This window comes from Sinohyriopsis cumingii, chromosome 1 (genome assembly GCF_028554795.1).
Source record: "Sinohyriopsis cumingii isolate HCF-2022 chromosome 1, ASM2855479v2, whole genome shotgun sequence".
Classification (NCBI taxonomy): domain Eukaryota; kingdom Metazoa; phylum Mollusca; class Bivalvia; order Unionida; family Unionidae; genus Sinohyriopsis; species Sinohyriopsis cumingii.
Window position 1 is genome coordinate 48,319,695 of NC_142961.1, and position 24,595 is coordinate 48,344,289.

Genomic DNA, 24,595 nt, shown 5'->3' on the forward strand with positions numbered 1-24,595 from the left:
CCCTCCCCAATTGGTCCTGTAAAGTCAGTACGCCAAAAGTTACTAAGTGTTTCACTGGTCAATAAATCTCAAATTTTATTTTTAGACGTTACGGACAATAATGTCAATATATTACTATTTTGTATTACACTAACAATAGATTTGTAATCATTCGATTGCATGCTAAAAGATATTAAAGTATATTGTTACTTGACATCAAAAATAAAAGTAATAATCCAAGGAAAATCAAACTTGAAAGAAATTGTTTAGTCATGAACACATTTATTAGGTCTTCCTACATCTGTTAACAGCCACTCTGTATGTGTCCCACACCCGGCATTATATAATAATAATAATAATAATAATAATAATAATAATAATGAGGACTTTGTATAGCGCCTAATCTTTAGAAGTTCTAAGCGCTTTACAACATTAGACAACACCAATAAGATATATAAAAAAACATATAATGATATGATTACAAAAACAAACACCATGAAATTAGAAAACATAAAAAACATGCTGAGAATATTTAAGATAGGAAACATTATTAGGTCTTTAAGTTTGTTCTTGTAGTCGAAATAAGTGAGTTTTAAGAGCACTCTTGAATGTGATCACTGTGTCTTTGTGTTTAAGTTCAGTGGGCAATTCATTCCACGTTGCTGGGCCCGGGTATGACGGTCTGACAACGTATTTTCTCTTATTATCAAGAGTTTTCAATAAATTTGCGAATATACAGATGGATAATCTAAGAAAGATTTGCATCGTGGTTGAAATCGTTTTCTCAAACTCAATCATTTCAAAACACTGAATTTCAAGTCTTTTTGTGCGGTTCTTTTCAATAATTATCTCCGGTAACTAAAAGATATAAAATGATGGATGAATTACGGGAAGATACTATAAAAACTGTTGATACTTTAAATTGTTGTTCTATTTTTACCGATGTTCTTAAATCGATTTCTTTAAATGCAGATTATCTTACTTAAATGCAGAGAGAAGTGCGCATTATTTGAATGCAGAGAGAAGTGCGCATTGTTTAAATGCAGAGAGAATGCAGAGAGAAGTGCGCACTGTTTGAATGCAGAGAGAATGCAGAGAGAAGTGCGCATTGTTTAAACGCAGAAAGAAGTGCGCATTGTTTGAATGCAGAGAAAAGTGCGCAATGTTTGAATCCAGAGAGACGTGCGCATTGTTTGAATGCAGAGAGAAGTGCGCATTGTTTGAATGCAGAGAGAAGTGCGCATTGTTTAAATGCAGAGTGAAATGCGCATTGTTTGAATGCAGAGAGAAGTGAGCATTGTTTGAAGGCAGAGAGACGTGCGCATTGTTTAAATGCAGAGAGAAGTTCGCATTGTTTGAATGCAGAGAGAAATGCGCATTGTTTGAATGCAGATAGACGTGCGCATTGTTTGAATGCAGAGAGAAGTGCGCATTGTTTCGCAGCAGAAGCTGTGTTGTATTGAAACCCCTTAAGGTCACTGAAAAAATAAAACACTAAGAAGAGCTTTATAGCTGGAATTTTGTAAATATATTTTTCTCGAAATTTCTAGTTCTTATTATGTTATTAGTGAAATTAATAGTCTTCCTTTGCGTGGTAACGCTGCAAAAAATATTTACATCTCGGTATTATTTGCTGGTACCCGTTTTCATTTCTAATTCGCTGAAATTATACGCCATTTTAATTTGCCGTTTGCAGTCTTAACGCAAGACCCTTAGCTTTAATACCAATTTTTCCATTAATTCGAAAATGGTTGCATTTGATAGTGATTTTTAACTTTTAAAATGTTCTATCTTCTGTGTTTTTCCATTCGAGTTTAAATAAATATTACCATCTTGAATGATTCAAATTGTACAACAACTACTCCTAAATCCGTAGTCTCGTCTACAACAATGTCTCTGCAACCTTAGCAACACATAACAAAACGTTGAGACCTTGACCTTAGATACTCGATTCCTCTGTTACAAATCTGTTAACAATCCATATATGGATATATCAATTTATGGAACAGAAGTTATCTCCCTTCATGCAGGTCTTTTTTTTTTTTTTAAATCCCCAAAACAGCAACCAACCATTTATCCTGGGAACTTGACATTTGACGCATGGAACCATCGTTCCCTAGGATGCACCATATACACTAGCAAATCTTGTTAGAAGTTTAGCATATATCCATAGGAAGATAATAAAACATTTCCCCCCAAAATATAAGAAACGGATCACAGTGACCTTGAAATTTGATCCCCTCACCAGTATCAATATTTATACCTTTACTTTGATTGATGCTAATTTATTCATGCCAATAATGCCAGATCCAAACACAATTAACCATTGGCAACACACATAAAACTGAAACCCTCTGTGACCCTGACATTCAAGCTCAGTGGTTGTTCATCTCAAGGAATATCCCTTGCCCCCCCCCCCCCCAATGTATTTGTAAACAAAGTCTAATTATTGGCAGATAATTATCTTTCTGGCCAAGGGGGTGTGTTTGCGTAGAGAAGTGGGCTGTGGGATGAACTTCTTTTGGAGCCCATAGAGTGAGACCCATGGAAGCTCCTGTGTTTTAAGTGTTGACATGACCTAATCGTTACACTAATATTTCTTGTTCTTACTCTTCTCCCTTTTCAGTTGAATATTAATTCGAATTACTTGTAACGAGCCCCATGATATGCCAGAAGGTTATCAGCAATCACCCAGCCTGCCTCTATACAAATTTAGAAGTCTCCAACTGCTATAGTAAAACATTAATTAACATGCAGAAAAGAACGTTATCTTGCTCTAGTTTGAATGTATCGGCCACCACGCTGCGAATACATACTGAATGGACAGCATATAACATACTGTTCTTTGATATTATGATTGCATTAGGCATTGATTGTGTGCAGTGAACTGCATTCCACTGCAAATACTTGCTCATTCTTGTTTTCTGGATCTAAATGCTGGAATAATTGCAGATTCTTGTTTCTGGATCTAAATGCTGGATGCTTTTGATTTTAGTGAAACTGAAAATTAAATCATCAATTTATTTGCTTCCCATTCCCCAAAACATTTAAATTTGCAAACCTTGACAATGTTCCTTCATAAAGTAGTTTCTCAGTTGGAAAAATGTTTTAAAGAATGGAGAGCTGCTGTTACCTTTCCAAAAATCTAATCTTTATTGGTTTAAATTATACTGTTATCCATTTCCCATTCATCGGTTTGATAATAAACAATCCATATATTTGTTAAATTTTCTTTTTATGTTCAGCAGTTGCAGAAGAGATATTCAAGAGTAAGCAGGCCAAAAACACCATTTAGAGAACAAGGCTTCAACATTCTCAATACAAGAAAGGCTTGAAAAGCACCTTTGTCCGAGTGTTAATTTTGAGGCATCTGTAATGTTTATTTAATTTATATTTGATTTAATTTAATTGTTTGTAAGTTTTAAAATCTTTCTATTTTTAATTTCATTACATGTCAACGTAATGTAATTTGTCTACTCCGAATTTGATATTTTCCAGAAATTAGTTTGACCTGTTTAATCGTAAATACCGAACTTTGTATCTTATGCTGACCTAGTTCCTGACCTTGATTGAGAATCAAGCAAACAACTTCTTTTTTTAAAATTATTTATTCGTAATGTGGGATTGATAATAGTGAAATCGAGGCTGACTGGGACTATGTGCCTTAAGACATAAATAGCTTCAATGATGTTCTTGAAATTCTGGTGAATTGACCCTGATCTGTTTTGCGCAGTATTCAGGTTTTATACCGATGTCTATATAGAATTTTCTTGAGTCGGACTTCTAAACACTGCGACGTAAAGGTGTTCCTTTTGTTGTGATCAGTTTGAAGTTATATATTTTTTTTAATTCAAATTATTTGGATTCTAAAAGATTCATTTTCCTAGAAATATTTGAGAGCTCATACAGAATTCTTGGACAAAGACTTTTCTTTAAATTTTATTCGTAAATTCAATTACCGGAATAGTGTTTGTAAATAAACAAAGAAATGTAGATGCTACATCACCATACTGACTACAGTAAACGTTATCGCCTTTCATTTTGGATTTTTCATCGGACTTGAATTTATTAGAACATTTCATTACTGGGACTTCTAAAATTTAATTCGTGGATTATTTTTGGATTTTATTCTTAAAACTGTTAAGTTCTTTTTTCTCTCCATTTTTACGGTGTTTTTCCAGGGAAATAAATTATTTGTTAAATTTTTCAAAGCTTGTTGTTTTCACTCTTTCTTTTGTTACTATTTATTAGAGCCCAAAACATGTAACATATGACCTCTGAACATGAAAAGTTTCTATAGAACATGGTCTTACATGTGAGCAGTGACATGATGTCATACAAGAACATTATGAAATTAAAAAGATGAAATAAAGCAGTTGCAACAACATTTGACCATTGCTTGAGTACATGGTAATCCTTTGATACAATGACAAAAGCTAAAATAACCAGTTGTGTCCAGCTGATTACTATGAAAGGTGCCAACATCAGTCACCGTTTTAGGATCAGGTTAGGTCAGCCCTACTTTTTTTGTTGGGGGGCAGGAAGTCTCTCCCCAATATACACAACTGCAGCTTTTGCCATTGGCTAATTTATGGATTCTTTTTCAAAATTAGCAGTGATATATTTGAAAACCTGAAAGTTCTAATAAAACACACATACTTTTGTCTTTGCTATTTTATTTGACCACTTTATTTCCAAATCTGGGATAGTGTGCAAGGACTCTGTGCCAATTATTGTACAGTCACTGCCATATACAATCAATGAAGATGTGTTCTCTAGTTATTTTTAAGCAATGTAAACAGTTATGGATTTAGCTCTGGTGGTCTGAATATGATTAGAGCTATGAAGCTTTGGTTCATTTGTGTAACAGCATGCTGATAGTTTTCTAATATGTAATAAAACTCAAAATTGTGTACACTTGTTTATGATAAGATACATGTGCCTTGACTTTAGATGGAAAGCAACTCCAACTTTACTGAAGCAGAAATCTTTTGAGTACCGCTTGTGAACATGACCCATCTTAAAAGTCCATCATCAGTTTATCATTCTCTGATCTAATATATGTATGATAGATTTTGGTTTGGTGTTTTGCAAGACAAGTGGGCTATTTGGTGCCAAGGCAATTTGAGTAAAGTGTCTTACCCAAGGACACACCATGGTAGCTAAACTAGGTTGGTTTGATGGCAAGATTCAAACCAGCACCCTTTTGGTTGCGAGTCAAACATGCTGATCACTAGGACACCACTTCTCCATTCCATAAGATGGATATTTATGTATGACATTGGAGATCATAATTTGCATGTACCAACCAAATTTGTAAGAAACTGTTACCCCCACCCCCTCAAAATTAGCATCTTTTCTGCAAAGTCACCTAAGCTGTGGTTGATGTTTATGGGCCCTGCTGTTATCATGAGAGAGGTGTTCTTTGCCAAAGATGTTCAGTATTGCTTGCATAAATTATGAAACTTGCATGGATAAAGGGTGAGATCAATCAGAAAAGAAACACTATACTTCAATACTATCCTGCAAGAAAGTTTTCAAAAAATTTAATATGTATATATTTTAAATGCTACCTGAATGTGGTTTCCGATTTAATAAAAAAAATTTCTTTTGTTCTGTATGTCCCAGATTTTGCATCTAAATTACATGATTTGCCCAAGCACTGCTTAACTTGATCTGTATTAATGAATATGTATAGATTATAATGATGGAAAAGTGACAACTAAATCTTACTATTACAAGCAATGAATAAATTCTCAGGCTAAAAAGAAGAAAAAACTAATTTAAAATGGGTGTGACTAACAAATAAACAAGATCATACAAAAATTTTTTTTTTTATTTCCAATTTTGTATGGTATAAATCTCCCTTGTGAACCATTTGTACCCAAAGATATACAAAAGACAAATCTAAATGAAGACATAACAATTAACAATGGAATGCTTGTTAGGATATCTTAGCAAAATGTTACATTAGTAACGATAAACTGTGATAAAACAAATTGGTCCTGTTTCTTAAAGAAGTCAAATGTGATAACTTTGCATAAAAATCTGCTCATCTGTTAATGTGCATAAGGAATGCAAGAAGTTCTAAATCAGAAAACACAGAGGGTAAAGAAACTCATACAGCTAAAGCCATGCGGAAGAAATCTGCAATAATAAGCCCTAAATTGAAAAATTAAAGTTTTAGAACTACTTCATAATGTAAAATACTGCAAGGAACTGAACTGAACCCTTATTTCCATAAAAATAAAACTGGAAAGGTTTTCGAGGAAGTACACTGTATACATGGTACCACTACTAGTAAAACGAATCGTCATCACATTACAACATTTTTTTAAGTCTGATGTTCAGTAAGATCCTTAGATAAAAATGCCTACATTTATTTTTAAATTACTCATATGATAAATTATTTCGAAAACCACAAAAAGTTATGAATTCTAAAATACTATAACAATTATTTTACGAAAACTCAATTATTTATAATCACAGAAATTGTGATGGAATGAATATGGAAATTTAATATTTCTGGTCCCCAGTTCTGAAAAATATCAATTACATGGAACTGCCCATAAATATTATCAATGTACTTTGCATCAAAAGCAGGAAATGTATCTTGAATACTGTCATATTAAATGTCAATTTCATGCATATATCAAGGATGATACTAGTATGATTTCTGTACAATACTGTTAATATTCTGATATCTTTAACAAAGATAATCTTTATGGACAGAATTAATAAATTTCATTTACAATAAGATAATACAAGCTTTCTCATTAAGTGTTCATTTTTGAAGTTTAACTGACAAAAAGCACCAGAAGAGATTCAGTCTTATGTTAAAATCATGAAGATGTGCAAGCTGAAAATTTAGTACAATAATTTAAGGGGTAACTACTTTATTCAATGCAAGAAAGAAAGGCAAAGAGAGAAGAAGAAAAAGGGAATAAAGCAGGCAAATTACAATTGTTTATAAAAAATCTCCAAATTTTTTTGTCAAATATAATTCTTTTATGTGTTATTTTGTAAGCAGGTGACTAATAACTTTCATAACCAATACCAAAGGCAGGGATGGCACTGAGCTTTGCCAAAGTCTGTAATTGCAATTTTTTCTTAACTTACTGGCAACAAAAAATACCATCAGGCAATATTTTTGGTGACAACATTTTTGCTGTTTATACTTCTATACAATCTTAGGTTTGGTCTGAGGAAATTCAAATACACCATGAAAGGAAGTTGCAAACTTGGGATATAAAATGCACTGGAATCTATGTATTGTTACATAAACAAATCTTTTGTTCATATTTATTTATTTTAGACAAACAAGTCCGTTGTTCATATTTACAAATGCATCTTAACAGAGCATTTTTACATCATAATCCACTTATGCAGACACCTGGCCTTAGTACAGTATGCTGTGATACAGTGAGATAGTCATGCTACTGGATTAGTTTCAATCGATCAACCTCCAAAGGCAGGAACAGGAGTGGCTACCATTGACTAAATAACTGTTTTTATTTTTTTGTTTCTTTTTCTTTTATAAAAAATATATCCCAAAATATAGTTTTGCTGAATCTTCAAAGAAAACTTATTACCTTTTAAACACTGATTGTTCTATAGAAATAATGAACAAATGAAATCGAAAAAAAAATCAGTCTCAACCAATGTTCTACAATTATCTGATGTTACCGCTGCAAGAACAAACAGGCATTTGTTTGGTCCTCGAAAGTTTGCATTTGGCAGTGATTTCAATAATGCATGCACCTTTCATCAATGCAAGCCAACCAAACAACAAACCACCTTTCATCAAAGAAGTCAGCACCAAACTTAAAAGCAATGGAATCTTGGTCAATTGTTGCATTTTCCAAGTGATTGAAACACTTTCATATGCCAAGAAAGTTTCTGCTTTGCAGGAAAACTGTTTATGTTTACGGTCGCTAGCAAAGGTGGCATAAAACTCAAATTTAATTTCCAATCTTCTGAAACCACAGACATTTGGGCGCAAAGATGTTCAACTTTTTAATTTATTCGTATATTTTCATTTCCCTATCAACAGCCTCATTATCTTGGCAACCTCTGCTAGATAATAGCTGACCTAACTCTAGGCCATGTACATGTAGCCTGTAAACAGCTATAAAGCCACTTGCTACTGGCAACAACAAATATCTCAGTGAATTATTTAGTGACTTGTTTGTTGACAATGGGATATGGATCAAATGAGGACTAACATTTTTTTTACATACGAGTTATTTGTGTTTTCTAACGGAATGTAATTGACACATAAATTTTCTAACATGTGATCCATACTCTAATTCGTGGTTTTGTCATATAAATGTACAATACTTACACATTATGGATTCTTCTATACAGTTGTAAGTTGTCAATACACTTAGTGTAAATCCTACTCAATGAAGACAGGACATATCTTACAAATTTCACTTCTATGCAAAATTAGATTTTTTTAAGCCCCCCCCCCCTCCCCAAGCTAATCTCACCATCCACTTAATTGGACAATAGTACCTTGGTCACAGGGATATTGAGATAAATGTGTAGTACTGTCTTATGAAAATGACGACATATTTTTAAAATTGGTGACAAAATCTTGAGGTTGGTAATTTTGGGGTAACAACTTTATTAATGACAGCGCCATTCCTGCCAAAGTAATGATGCAGATCTTTAAAATAATGCATTAACCCAAGATTAAAGAAGTCATCTTACAATAACACTTGCAATATTAGGAAACATTTGTAATTTGAACCACTCAGCTGAAAAAAGACCTTATTCAATATTAGAAAGGCACAAACAGTTGCACAATTATATAACCTTGGAATACATGGCCTTTAACTGGATGTTGCCATCACCAAATATTGATAGAAGAAAATAAATCCCATCTAACTTACAAGACTATACGATGATTCAGATAGGTTTGTCTTGTACTTGTAATAATTATTGCCCTGCGTAAAAACTTTAACACAAGGATCCACACTAATGATACCTCCCATCAAGATCAGCACCATGTCTAAGAGTCAATTCATGATTATGTATGAGTATAGATGTTAATTAGTGATGTATAAGAATATCATTGGTCCCCTTAAAAGACAAATGCTAAAATGGCTTTATTCATCGTCTTTGTCCTTCTTTCCATGCTTTAGAATCCTGGTGAACTCGACGTAGTCAAAATTACCACTTCTAATTGGAGCTTCCCGAAGCATTTCATCAACCTGAAAATTACAGTAATGAAATTACTAGACGTGAAGTCCACCATCACATAGTAATGTAGACAGAAGTTGATTTTCTTTCTTGTTTCTATGATTATCAATACTGATTACAGATATAAAAAAAAGGATGAGTTGTACTTGTAGGTCACACAGATCTACTTTTTGGAAGTACATATATAATTATACTGTGAAACCAGTCTGTCAAGAATGCTAAATGGTCCAAAAATGTGTCTTTTATTAGCAGGTTATTTAAAAAAAAATAAAAAAAATAGACATGTTAAATATTAAAGTAAACTCAAAGGAAATTAAGTCTTTGGTATGACTTGGCTGGGGATCAAACCCATGACCTCTGGCATCCGAGGCAGACGCACTGACCACTAGGCCACCAGAGCGGTTCAGTTCATTTCTGTTGTACTTCAGAAGCAATTGTTCATTATAAAGGGGTGCCCATTAGGACAGACTTTCTGACTTACAATTTTTTTTAAACGAAGTTACAATATTCATCAGGATATATGAATATATCAAGTCTCATAGCTGCACAAGCAACAGTGTCTGAGTAAACCAACAAAGATTTTTTCAATGCCATCCAAATGATCATGAAAATTATGCCAGTATCAGCTCTCCTGTACTTTGTGCCAATGAGCTAAAATGGTCTTGATGATTTTATTTGCTAAAGAAAAGAATTTATGATAAGATTTCCAATAATATGAGTGTGTGTATGTATATCTAGTGTGCATGTATATATATATATATATATATATATATATATATATATATATATATATACACACATACACACACACATTAGAATTATTTTTTGAATTATGTCCCCATTTTACAATTAATTAAGAATATGTTTATATTATTCTAATGTACAGAATAATGTAACTAGTGAAAGTATAAACTAATGTAATAAAAATAAGTTAACCAATTCTTTAAAAATGAAAGTGCATTTCTAAATTAATTCCCAATACATTATGATTATTATTTATGATATACTTGATTATAAGTAGTATGCACACCATAATTTTTACTATATAAATTGATTTCTGATGAATTATTGAACATTTGTCAATAATATATCAAAATATAATATATATTTTTTAGTTTGATTTTTTGGTCATATTTATTTTTTTAAAATTTTTTATATATCTTTATTAAATGTGCATTATATATAATAAAAATTAAAATATTAATAAAACTGTTTATCTCTATTTATTCATAAATTTTATGGATAGTTATCAAAAAGAGATGAATCTTTAAGATCCAGTTTTATGCATTTTCATGTATTAAAATACCATTAATGCTGTATATGCATATCTCCATGTCAATTATTCCTTAAAGAATACGAATTTGGTTAAAAATGTAAGCTATGACATCATCTTGTTTACATCATTGATCACTTAGAATATATTTAATGATGTAAGCAGTGATAGTAAATTCAGTCTTACGAAGCAATAAAGTGCAACCAGTCACACATACTACATGTTGGTGTTGTTTATTATATATATATATATATATATATATATATATATATATATATATATATATATATATATATATAATATTAAGAAAGGAAAACATTTAATATACTCAACTATCACATGACACCTAAATATGATGTTACATATTTTTTTTTAAATTACAAAAAAAATTTGTACCATGGTATTTCAGACTGTAACATGCTATTACCATGGTGTACTGCAATTATATTATGGCTCAACATGTTCTGTGGCAGGGGCTTGACACTGTTTTTGGTTTAATTTCCTTCTGACAACAGCTGGAAAAAATATCTTGCTCCAACTTATTGCAAAATAACATCAGATTCTATCAATGATACTATTGGGAAAAAAATAAATTATCTTGAAATATTCATCTAGTGTAAGGTACTGGCCATTTAATTGGGGGTGGGCAGTGCAGTAATTTTCTTCTGAACTGTAATATTTTCTTTTCTTTTAGAAAATTAAACGGCCAGTACCTTATACTTGATGAATTTGCTTTGTTTATCTTAATTGTTGGATACATTGTAATATGAAAACTAAAACTAAAGTGGGACGATTAAATTTACAGTATAGCTGATACTGTGAAATACATTGGGCTGATATAAAAGAGCCTACTGACAAAAACAGGAGTATTGTTAATAAAACCTACACAATATTCTAGCTATACTAATGATATAATAGGCAGGGAAACTTTGAGTGGGATGCCAATGCCCGGGAAGATATTTATCAGAGAGGGTGAGTAAACAAAACACACTTACTAAACAAATATGAACAGACTTAGTGGACTTCAGAAACTATGCAAAGTTCAGACCGAAACAGGTGCACTAATTAGAATCATAGGATGATTTGCAGTCTTACAAAGGAATACATCTATTTTACACAGTCATATATGCTAGTAAGCAACTAAAACATGGTATGTAGGGTTGTTTTTTTTTGCCAAAATTTGTCTGAAAGTTGGATCAGGCCCAAATATGTTTCAAAATAATCCATTTGGTCACTGCATTGGCATATATGGCACATGTCAAACTTGTAAATAAAGGATCATAAACATAATTATATTTGTGTGTGTGTGTGTTGGATTTTTAATGCACCTTTAACAATTTTTCAGTCATATTGCTAAGATGTCTGCATTGTGACAATTTATAGTGATGTCTAGCACCAGGGCATCATGCCGCAGACATGTAGCATGATGTCCCACCCAGTCAGATTATCCTGACACCAGACAGACCAGTCCTAACACTAACCTCTTAAAGCTGAGCACCTAGTGAGGCAGCTACTAGTACCATTATTATAAGTCCTTGGTATGACTTGGCCGGGGCTCGAACCTGCAACCTCCCACATTATATTTGTAAAAAAGATTTTAAAAAAACTATTTTGTTGTATATAATGAATACAATGTGTTTATATTATTAAAGTTCTAAGAAATTTCTTAGGGAATTTATGTACATTCCTTAATGACAGAAATTACAGGCATACCAGTTCAGTAAAAAAAAGTCCCGTGGTACACAACACTGGAAAAAACACAGCAGTAAACCGGTACACTAGTAATACTGTGCACTTCTAGTTATTACCCATGTAAAAATAAAGTCCTGACAACATGCAAAGTACAACTCTCCAGAAAAATGAAATATGCATACTTTTTATTTCGGATGCATGAAAATTACAACAGCTGAGTCCTATGTATAGAAGTTTTTCATAGGCAGCCAAATCTTTTATTTGATCCATTTCTACAAATTAAGTTTTAAACATGGTGTGTGAGCTATCAAACAGTTCAAATGATTGTAAAATTATCTGGTAAAGCTGCATAGGCCAGATCTTAGCAGATAAAGAGATTAAAATACCTATTAACTTTACAGTCAGTGCCTGACTACTGTTTTGATAAAAAAACAACTAATTACACATTTTTGTGCTCTGCCACCATTCAGCACACTTTTAATACCTCTTAATTAGTAACACAACAATACACACATACCGTTCGGAATTATTGCAAGAAAAAAAGTAGCATTATTGGAACTACCAATATTAGGTCTGAGACTGCAAATTTTTTAAAGCAATGAGTTCTGGATTGCAGCTTTCAAAATCCTATGAAGACCCCAGATCTGAGATATTTATGTGCAACGTTAGTAACACCTCAGACCCTTTTCTAAATGCACTTTTGGTGAGCAAAACATCAGAATACTTTGTCCTGGGATATAAAAAATTGTCCTCAAAAGAAGAAAATCTGCAATGTATGTCACACTCCCCATCAAGACATAATATGTCAGCAATACCTGACATTTCTGAATACACTTTGGTGAACAAAACGTAAGCTCACCATCCTCCCTCACAAAAATCTTGTAATGCCCTCTATGATCTACTATGAAATTACGATATTTTTGTGGGGTAAAAACTGCCATGGATTTGTGGTTACAACAAACCATGAACATAATAACTCAAGAAATTTATACCCCTGGGAGACAGAAGAACCCTTTCTAGAATGCTTGAAATTAATTACTGATAAAATGATCATTTTTACAAAGCCATGAAATTTTTTACCCATGGAAAATATATATATATATACTCACATATAAGTTGGATCCAGCTGTAAACTTCATAAATCAAGATATGCTATTGCACAATGTGCTGGAAGATCAAGGTCTGTGCCATCTGTAAGAAGCAATCAGTAGAATAACACTGACCCTGATGCACCAGCACAGTGGTAGATCAGGTCTATGTTGTTTTGTAGTGGGTCTCAACTAACAAGTGATTACATATAGTACATGCAGAAATTTTCTACTTAATGTACCATGAACTGTTACAAAATTTTCATCAAAGGATTTTATCTTACCTCCTCATCCGTAAATCTGTCCCCCATTGTAGTCAGAAGTTCCCTGAGGCGTTCCTCTGGGATATAACCTAAAAGTAGCAACATACGAGCATATAATTCCATCTGCATGATTTCCAGTACAAAATAATTTATAACTTGGGACCCAGTTATTTTCTCCATAAAGTGTCTGCCAGACTTGGCATGTGCCTATCCGTTATTATATAATGTAAACAAACATGATATTGGGTTTCATCTACCAGTAAAGCCTGGATTGTTTAAATGTGGTTTATTCAAGACTCGTGTTGTATCCGAGCCAAATGAACCCTTCTGAGTGATTTACCACTTTAACTGAAACCAGTTATGTGCCATATATGAACTAGTCAGAATAAAGGTAATTACTTACAAATTATCGGATATTTAAATCAACACAATACGTACAAAATGAACTTGTTTTGCAGTTCAGCTTTTGAAACAGCATCAACTCGTATTCTGTGATTATTTATCAGGAGCCACTTTGAAGTCATCTTCGTTAGCCAATGTTACCCTGTTTACACCTTGGTGGATCATTAAGATATTTCAGAGCTTTGTCCTAGCGACATCTACTGGATTGACTCCCTTAGTATGTACTGCCAACTAACCAACAGTGTGCAACAGCTGAGCAATGTATGTGGGCTGAAAATAGTGGCGACCGATTTCAAAAGGATACTTTGTAAGTATAACATCGAAGGTATGACTACATACCAGGAAGAAGCCATTACATGTGTAGTTGGGGGAAAGGATGTATCTGTACAGACACGGATCGGTTGTGGAAAACTGCCTATTTATGAGTCAATTCGAGTGGTGTGCTCCCATTGTCTGAATAGCTTGATTTTGACTGGATGTGCAGCTTTCCACCGCATCAAATGAAATTCATAGACACAAAGCACCAAAATATCAGAAAAATCTACCAAGGTATAGATAGGTTAACACTTCAGAACCTTGGCTTGCAAAGATGCTATAAAGTATTCTGAAAAGGCCTCCAAATAAATATGACAGGAAAACACATGTACATTTGCAAAAGGCCTAAAAATAAAGATTATGAGTACATATGTTCTTGCAAAAGGTCCTGAAATAAAGACTGAGAGTGCACATGTGCTTGTACTGTTGATAGCATTTATGTGTACTTGCAAAAGGCACTCAAAAATAGATGATGAGAGCACATGTGCTTGTAAAAGGCCAAATTAAAAATGTCAAAATGATGAAAAATGTCAATGATGAATAAGGAGATGAATAAAATGATAATGCCGGTGATAGATTCCAATGACGTTTGCTAAAAGCTGAATGTATTTCATGGAATGAGAGTTGTCTTAAATTTGGTATTAAAATGAAAATGCAATAAAGTCTACACTTGAAAGGGTAAAAATATTTTAAAAAAATAAAACTGATTTAATTTTTGGGTCCTATTAAAGTACATTGTTTTTTCTCACGCACTTTTATTAACATTCATGCAAATTTAAGAACACGCTTAAGCAATAACAATTACATGCAAGTTTATGTTCCACTCTGTCTCGACACAGCCACCTGAAGGCCTTACCAAACCAAAATTTATCCCATTAAATCTCCAGGACCCAGTTATTCAAAAAAAAATTGCTGGTCCCTGATAATTTCCTCATTAACCGAACTTTAGTTTCTTCACAAACACCAGGAAAGTATGAGTCATGCAACTGCTATGCTTACTCAACAACTCTCATTTTTTTCAATCAAAAACAAACTCTGGATCAACTTTTCTTTGCATCAAGAAAAAGTCTCTTTAACATTGTGCCAATAATGCATGCTGGTGCAAAACTTGAGACACAACATGCATGACATCATAGGGGAAGTAACTCTCAAACTGCACACATTACTTGTCAATGCAACTGAAAATTGTTCTAGTGAAAAACATTGGATTAACGTGGCAATTAGATTAAAGATTTCAGTTTGTAATAATCTTTACATGAACATCTCCTATCTTACATTTTATGTTACTACTACTGTCAGATAAAATAAAAATAAATAAGAAATAAAATATATCTGTTTTGGTTACTTTAACATGCAAACTCTATAATCAAGACTTCTACACCAGTACTGATCAATTTAATAATTTAATCACCTGAATTGTCTTCATCAAAACATGCAAATGCATTCTTAATAACATCCTCTGGGTCAGTGCCATTCAATTTCTCTCCAAACATGGTCAGGAACATGGTGAAATTGATTGGACCAGGGGCACAGTTCACCATTTCTTCCAAATCCTGGTCTGTGGGATTTTTACCTGCAAATATCACACTGCAAATATTAAACTTTTAATACCACAATAAATGGTGCCTATAAATATTTTACTGAAGTATATGCATTTAGAGTTTATGGATTTTCTGGTGTTTCTCAGTCCCAAATATAAGCCTCCAAATCAAATAAAGGGCACCTATTCCTGTATACGTGTAGAACATGCCCAAATAAAGGGCACCTATTCCTGTATACATGAAGAACATGCCCAAATTGTGGAGACTTTAATCTGATTACAATTCACTCCTGAAAATGTTATGCCTAATATATCTACACAAATTTATGGTGTTTAGCCCTTTCCCAACTGCCCAGAAGAGTTATCCAGCAGGAAAAAAATGGAGGGATGTACCTCAAATTGCCTTCTGTACCATCCCCCTCTAACCTCAGCAGCCTCCAAGTGCCCCCTACCCCTATACACTTCAAAGCCCTCTCTTCTGCCTATCCAAAGGTCACTACAACTTTAAAACTAGATTTGTGTTTTTTATATTCATTCCATTTTTCTGTTTATTTAATTTATTCTAACCTTATGAATGTACTTTTCTCTGTTTCTACGTCCAAACTGACGTAGCCTAAATTTCGTTATCAACACAAAGTCTTTTTTACTGCAATGAACAAGTTTTTTTTATTGCATAGAAAAGACCATTTTTAGAGTTACAAAAAGTGTCCTTCCCTTCATCGCAGTAAGAAATTCCTAAACGGAGCATTTTAGAAAATATCTATATGCATATCATTGCCATCCTAAGTAATATATTAAGGAGCAAGCAATATGCAGGCCTAGAATTTTAACATAAACCTGAATGCATTAGATTAGTTGATTGGGAGACTAGTCCTGTTGAATCTTCAATAGTTCTTCCTGCAAAATGCTGACTGACAACAACTGAAACTTAACTAACTATTAAACTACTGCTATTAAACTAGTAGTCCAGCAGGAAATTTACCAGCATCAGGCTACTGGACTAGCACTTATTTAAAGCCCTGATATGATTGGATAATTATGCATTCAACAACCAATGGTATTGATGTGAGATTCACAGCAGAGTATCTTGGTCTAAAACCAGCATATGTAATCTAATGAACTAGAGGCAAGCAGCTAGTTGATAATGATAACAAATCAGCATGAACATATGGAGTGAACATTGTAAATGTGTTTAAAAATTATTTTTTTTAATGCTCATTTCAAATAGAGTAAATGTAGGTACCGAGCTTACTTGATTTATGTCCCCTTTAATTTTTGTTTGTGCATGCATTTAGTTACGTTCAAAAACCTAAAGACAGATATATTTTTGTACATAAATTACATGTCAAAGTACATAAATGGAAATGATGAGTCAGGAAGGATTTCTGCCAAATTCTAGTTGAATTAGAATAGGCTAAGCACTCAATTATTTAGAAAGTTTGCACTTTTTTTCTCACAAATATAAGCCTGCACCTCTAGTACCATATATACTCGATTGTAAGTCTAATCTGCAGACTACACTGACCTAGATTTGACATTGCATAATGCACCAGCAATCTGGGTCTGTGCAGTTTGGAGTTGGACTTGACTCATATGTGAGTACATATGGTATATTAAAGTTAGTTTACTACTGAACATAGCAATGAAATAAAGAGTTTAATTCGATACATCTGGAGTGGAGGTCTTGAAAGTGAAATAGTTTTTAGTCTCAGTCCTTTTAAAGCAAGGTTTCTGAACTGGTTAATCCAGTTTTGTGCTAATTAATTAGTTCAAAAGACATGAGAACATTTCTTTAAACAGGCTCTTCAATAGGTTGTATTATACTGATGTAACAGTCATTATGTTCAATATTATCATGAAATCAAGACAATGAGCATGGACATTGGGTACTTAAACAACAATTCCAAACAAGATGCCTAATCTGTCTGACAACTGTCTTAAAGCTAAGTTTAAGACAGTTAACCAAGAAATCCTTTTACAGAACGATGCTTCTAGCAGAAATTTATTCCAATGCTGCCTGTATATGTTGTGAAAACATCTGTTGGAATGTTTCACTGTTTTTATATCTTCGTTCTTATTGATGGCACATCAGCATCATTTGGCCAATAATACACAACCATTATGCCAAGATGCTTTTTGTCAAAGTTGGTCTAATTCTGTCATGCAGATCTTTTAAGCAAGTTGTTGATGTTTGTTCTGTTTTAGTATATCAGCCATATTTGATGGTGGAATGGCATATTTTTTTTATGCATTTAAAATGTATTCAAAGTAGGATGCATGTTGTCAAATTTGGTAAATGTTGAACTGTTGTTGTAAAAGAAGGTGTTAAAATCTGTATTTATTTTTTATTAACTGTGGCCATATTTAAAAGTGAAGGGCATCATATATGCAAAAAGTTGAAAAAAGTGCAACAATTTATAATTATTTTTAGTAAATATGGCCATATTTAAAAGTAATAGCCATCATATGTACAAATTTTCATGCAGTAACTTTCAGTTAAATTTGTTTAAATTTTGTTTAGCAGGGGTTGAGAATGGGCCATTTAAATTTTTGGAATGGTGGCCATATCTGATCGCCATGATTGATGCCAATCTGAAAAGCCATTAATACTAGAATGCTTCTTCTCAAATTTGATACAATTTTGCAGAGCAATTGTTGAGAAGTTCTTTAAAAGCTTTTTATATGTATTTCTAGCAATGGTGACCATATTTAATACAGGATTTCACCATTTGTACAAATCTGTTTGCCTTAAATGCCAGAATGCTGTCTAATTTGTCAAAGTGGTTTTTGGAAGTAACTGAAAGGTTTTTGGATCTTTAGCAATGGCTGTAATACTTGATAGATCAGCATGATTCACACAAATTTTACAACCTTTTATGCCAGGATGCTTTCTATAAAATTTGGTCTAGTTCTGATAAGTGGTGTTTGATAAGATATTGTTAAAGGTTTTTTCTATGTTAAGCAACCAGGACTGTATTTGAATTGCATCAGTTTTATGCCATGATTGTCTGAAATTGGTCCAATGGTCTTGCGAGGATGAAAATAGCAAATGAGAGATGAAGCACCAATGACTCCAGATCAAACCATGACATTATGGCCAAATAAAAAATATGTCTGGTTTGGTTACATTAAAAAAAAAAATCTAAATGGAAGATAGGTCGGTACCAACTTTTTTGCTGTTGTTAAACAATCAAAAAATCATCGTTCACATCATGAATTTGTTCTCTATTATAGCTACATGCCATTGTTAATTTTTTCTTCTGAATCTTAAGCGTTATTTCCAATGTTTTGTTGTTTTTTTCCCCCACCCACCCAAATGAGGATCTGCAATTAATGATAGGGTTGGTTGGGTAACCAGAACAATGCATACATTTCTTTGGGGCGTTATTAGAACATCAACAAATGAAGAATAGTAATGCGGCAATGAGACCAATACACATAAAGTTTGAAGCTACAAGTACAAACCCATGGAGGCTAGCATTTCACTTAAATCTTCTTTGCAGATAAATCCATCTCTGTTTTGATCTATCATATTGAAGGCCTCTTTGAATTCCTGAATCTGGGCCTGGTCAAACATTGCAAAGACATTAGAGGTTGCTCTCTGAGCCCTCTTCTTGGTAGTCTTTGCCTTTGTTTTGCGACTAGACATTTTGTATTATTAACCTGAAAAGAAAAATATATGTGCCATGAAATTAAAAATGCATAGTGAAAGAAACAAAACTTTGATCAGTATTGTCAGTGGCAAGACCCTTTGCAGACCTCTAATTTAAAACTAAAACAATTTGGGGATATTCAGGCCAAAACAACTCTGGCTTTCCTCTATGCCTCTCACTGACTGATGCTTTGTTATATCAAATCTTGCTTTGCCATTCCAAGATAACCCATCAGATTAAAACTGACCCTACTGCTACAACAACCTATGCTATAGGGGGTTTCATGGTTAGTATCTCCCCTTGAAAACACCAGAGGGCATCTCTGTGCAACTCACTTCCGGATAGTTCAATCAATTAAGATGGCAGACGTAGATCAAGAAAATGTGACAGACTGCTAACATTATGCAATCAGGATCGATATCTCACTATCTTAAAAAGAAATTCTATCAATATTTGATCAATTGTTTTTACATCTTTTATTTTTCTCACCAACTTACGCTGCTCCCAGCTTTCAAATAAATATTCCCTGCCCATTTCAGAACTTCATTATCTTTCCATTACTACCTTATACTCTAATTTGTATTATTTGATTGTGTGAAAGTGTATTGCTGCGTAAAAAGTTCGTGCAATTTATCTCGCTTGAAGAATAATGAAAATATATTTATTTTTTACAGCTTCAATCACTGCAGTTAATGCAGATTGAATGAGAACGAGAAAAAAATTCTAACTTCTTAAGGTTCTTTTGTTATTGATTTAGTCTGTTGCTTTTCTATTAATGTTCATTAAATTTTTCATGTAATAACTTGAGTTTTTCAAAAATGCACAAGTGTCAACCACTCTTGAACAGACAGGCACACCTACGGGTCTCCTTGATGATTATTTTATTTCCGTGAACGGTTGCAAATTTTAGAGTATACAGTTTGGAGAAATATCAATGTTAGACACACTCTGCATGTATAGGACATTTGTGGCTCTTACCTGTCTGCCTGTATATATGTCTGTCTCATTTCATCTGGTGCATGGGTATGTATATCTTCGAATGAATGTGTGTTCGCATACATATATTAAATAAACATATTTCTGGTTAAAAAAGAGTATAAAATGATGCTAAGGTAGAAAGAGTGACTGATAGATAAAGACAACAAATATGAATATTTGTTATTGTTATTGTAGGGTTTAACGCCATTTTTCAGCACACGATAGGCTATAAATGGCGGCCAGTATTAATGGTGGAGGAAGAACTCGGAAAAACCCCGGAAAGAACCACTGGCCCACGAGAAGCTACTGGCAAGCTTTCTCACATACCCATATTAGCCAAATCCGAGACTTCAACCCACGCAGACAGAGGTGAGATGGCAGTGATCTGTAATAGAGAGCGCTTTAGACCACTCAGCCACTCGAGGCCCCTGAATATTTGTGAGTATCCATTTATTATTGACTTGTAGAGCATGTTCTTACAAGCAGTCTCTTTTTTAAATCATACTGTTTGCAATTTAACATCCGGTCACGTGGATCAATATTGATTTTAAAGGCGAACCAAAGTAATAGGACGGAATCTGTGAAATAATTGGATCTTTAAGACTTAAATATTTGATGCAAGGAAAGTTAAACAGAATTAAACTAATTTTAAGAAGGCTGTTCTAGATGAATGTGCTGGTGGCAATCAGAAATGTTGTCTAAAGACCCCAGCAAATTTGAGAGTTATTATGTGTTAGCATAAGCAAAGAAAAATCATGCTGAAAGTTATTGCATGTACCGTCCGATACTTGATGTTTCAAAAATCAAAAATAAATGAAGAAAAAAAGAAACGTCATTGGGCATGTTATTTAATCTGAATATTGTACGATATTTACACCCAAATATGAATAAATATTCCGGCTGCATTAATTACACTCCTTTATCGTTATGATAGCTAATGTAATTATTGCTTTGTTAAGTTCCTCTGAATACATTAAAATACTGTGTTCCATTTAAAAAAAAATAAAAAAATTTCTGGTTTAAAATATTCTGCATTACAAATCAACTGATGTATCGAATTAGTGTTATAATTTTCTTATCGAACTTGTGTTATAACTTTCTTACCTCGTGCTATAAACGAACTATTAGCCTTGCGAAAGTAACTGAGAAAGAAGGATATATCAACATATGAAGAATGCAAATTGTTGAGATTGTTTTCGTTAAAGTTATATAACCAAAAATGTGCAATAAATGTTTCAAATCGGAGAGCAAAGTGAAATGTTCTTACAAATGTATCTGAAATTATGGATATGAATCTATATTATCAGGTATGGATTGTGTATTTAATTTAATTATTTGATATCATTTAAGTATGGAAAGTAAATATTATTTAATTATCTGATATAATATAAGTATGGACACAGAATCTAATTATCTGATGTAATGTCTATAATTATTCTCCAAGTATGAACAAAAGATGTTCGACATATATAATTGATTCATTGGTTTAACCATAATGATCTGTATGTAGTATAGCTAAGATTCCTTCCTTTGTTGACTTCACTAACCAAGTGTAAAACAGTGAACTATCCGGAACTGGAAATTTTGTGTGGGCATGCGCATTGGAGCTAAGGGAGGTAATTAGGTGCTATGATCAGTAACTCCACTGCAACTGTGAAACCCCCTATATGGATCTGTAAGAGCTGCTTATGAAGTCATGTTCAATTTACTTTTTAATTAGTCAATAAAATAGTTGCAGAGATCCAAGAACATTGTTATCACACAAAGGCAAAGGACAAGTTGCTTTTAAAGAATCACTTGTCCTTTGTAAAATATCTACTTGCCTTAAGGAATTTGCATGCAAAACATTTGTTATAAAAACAGCCTCTTGGAGGAGGACCCTGTTTAAAATTAAAAGATGCTTGGGGCACATAAGTCTCATTTTTGGGGCACAGCTGCAGTCAGATTTACATCAGCACATCATTTTCAGCTGATTAAATCTACCCAAGGAAGAAATCTGAAGCATAGTCTTTAACAAATATTTATACAAAGAGAGATTTGCGATTGGTTGAAAATTTTATAATAAATAATTAGCACCAAGGAAAGTCAAGCTGCATCTTCATAATTAACGGATTTGCATACTTGAGTAGAACAAGATTGTTTATGTGAGGCTTGACAAACAATTTGTGCAAATTTTGCATTATCAAATCATTTTCAATTAATCCCAATGAATAACCTAAAGCATATTGTTTTAAAAATGTAGAATGAAACATGGAACTATGATTGGATGGAGTTTCTGAATAATTTGTTGAAATCAAACTGGCTTGTTCGTTTTTTATGGATTTGTGAAAAATATAAATATTATGTAAAATTTGACAATGAATCGTCAGATTTCATACCAGTTGTAAGCAGTACACTCTGTAGCAATCACTTTATACTTCACCCAAGTTCTACAATGTAACCCAGAAATTTATTAAGGGGGTGGGGTGTGAGGGGTCAACATATTAAAATATTACACAACCCTCGAATACAATTTTACGTAGGTTTATACTGGATACTTTGCCTGGGAATGGGAGGCGACGTTTCAAGAACATCTTGAATAATTTGCAGTCTATATTAACACTGCTGCATTGAGGAAACGTCTTACGTTGTAGGGAAGGGTCAGAGGAAACTCAGATCGTATCATAGCTATCTGGGGCGAAGTCTTACACTGGAGGACGATAACTGCCCATAATATGTGCAAATCGTTCGCGAAAAGCCTGCCTTCAATATATCAATATGGTTAAAGATAAAAGACGATATTTTAACACGGTTCAAGAATTTTGTAGACGAGTAAATTTTCAAGGGTGTGGCAAATGATGAGGTCATTTTATTTTCATTAAATTTACCATTGCAATTAAAACACATAATAAAAATAACAATTTGAAATAAATTATGAAAAGAGAGGCAACTGTATCTTCTGGAATCGAAGACATGATTACTTATTTTCATGAACAGTAGAAGAAAACAATCAGTCTTCACGTCAAACTGTCTCTGCTGTAAACACGATTTTGTTAATACTAGCGGTTCAAACGTTGTCTAAGATTTCTTCACAACAATTTACACAATATAAAATAATATTTTTAAAACAAACATACGAAAAACAGGTCTGAAAATGTTATGTGATTCATTAAATAATGAAATGAAACCTTACCTTTCCAGCTAAATATTTCAAGTATTCAAACCCGGAAATGACACACGGCCGCGCACGCGTCCTGATCGCAATGTCCTTCAAATTAGTTAACAATAAATATATTTATAAAAGTGCCATAAAATATATCATACATTTTAACAACAAAATAAAACAGAACATGATATATTATAATACTCCATTCACTTTTTTCAGTATTTTAAAACTATAAAATAGTTATGAAGTGTTTCGGGTTGGACACCTACAAATGGGTATGACTAAAACACGCAATGGGAATTTTTTTAAAGACTGCAATGGCAATAAAATATGCAATGGAAATACATTTGAAAAAATGTATATACCACTTTCCGTTACTGTTTCAACTAAATATGATTTCTGGTTATAAAGTGACATCCAAACATAAAAATGAACATTTACTTTAAATAATAGTACAAAGAATTTTTCATTTTAATGTGACCGACCTGCAGTGCAATGGACAATCAATAAACGAGATGGGGAAATCAGACGTTAGTAAATTTCATTTAGAGGCCTTCATCTCGAAATATGGATAAATGTTTTATTGTTTATTTTTATGTTATTAATTTAAAAGAAAACTTACAACTTAATAATAAAAAATAATGAAACCTATTTCATACGAATGTTACCTGATTTTCACTAAGGCTGTCAAAAACCAAGGAAAACTTCACCCGGGTACCCGTTGCGCCGTTTAACGGGTAACGGGTACCCGTTAGAACATGAAAGACATGTACAACCCTAGTTAACCCACTGTCAAATTTTCACAAACCTGGATTGTTGTAGGGTGACGAAACGAACGGACTATTTACATCATTTTGCACATTGTTCACTACACTTTATCCACTATTTTGCATTCTCTTTTTCGCATTTTACCAATTCGCACTTTCGCATTTCCACATTCGCACTTTACCCACACCCAATGGGAGACGGCTGATAGTCTGTCGACGGAGATAATTTGTTTTCCTGTTGTACTTTAAATTGGCTATTATAAATTGTGCTATACTATTTTATTTGATTTGTC

The 24,595-nt window shown here is 33.1% G+C and overlaps 1 protein-coding gene across 1 annotated transcript; it reads right to left on the reverse strand.

Annotated features, from left to right (window-relative positions):
• Positions 1 to 5,797: 5,797 nt before the first annotated feature.
• On the reverse strand, positions 5,798 to 23,695 carry LOC149806824 (myosin regulatory light polypeptide 9-like). Its single transcript, XM_089958177.1, has 5 exons — positions 23,563 to 23,695; positions 19,225 to 19,422; positions 15,631 to 15,792; positions 13,524 to 13,591; positions 5,798 to 9,197 (listed from the first exon to the last, which is right to left on the reverse strand). Exons 2-5 carry the CDS (start codon positions 19,406 to 19,408, stop codon positions 9,093 to 9,095), a joined length of 519 nt encoding a protein of 172 aa, XP_089814303.1. The 5' UTR covers positions 19,409 to 19,422; positions 23,563 to 23,695; the 3' UTR covers positions 5,798 to 9,092.
• Positions 23,696 to 24,595: the final 900 nt, after the last annotated feature.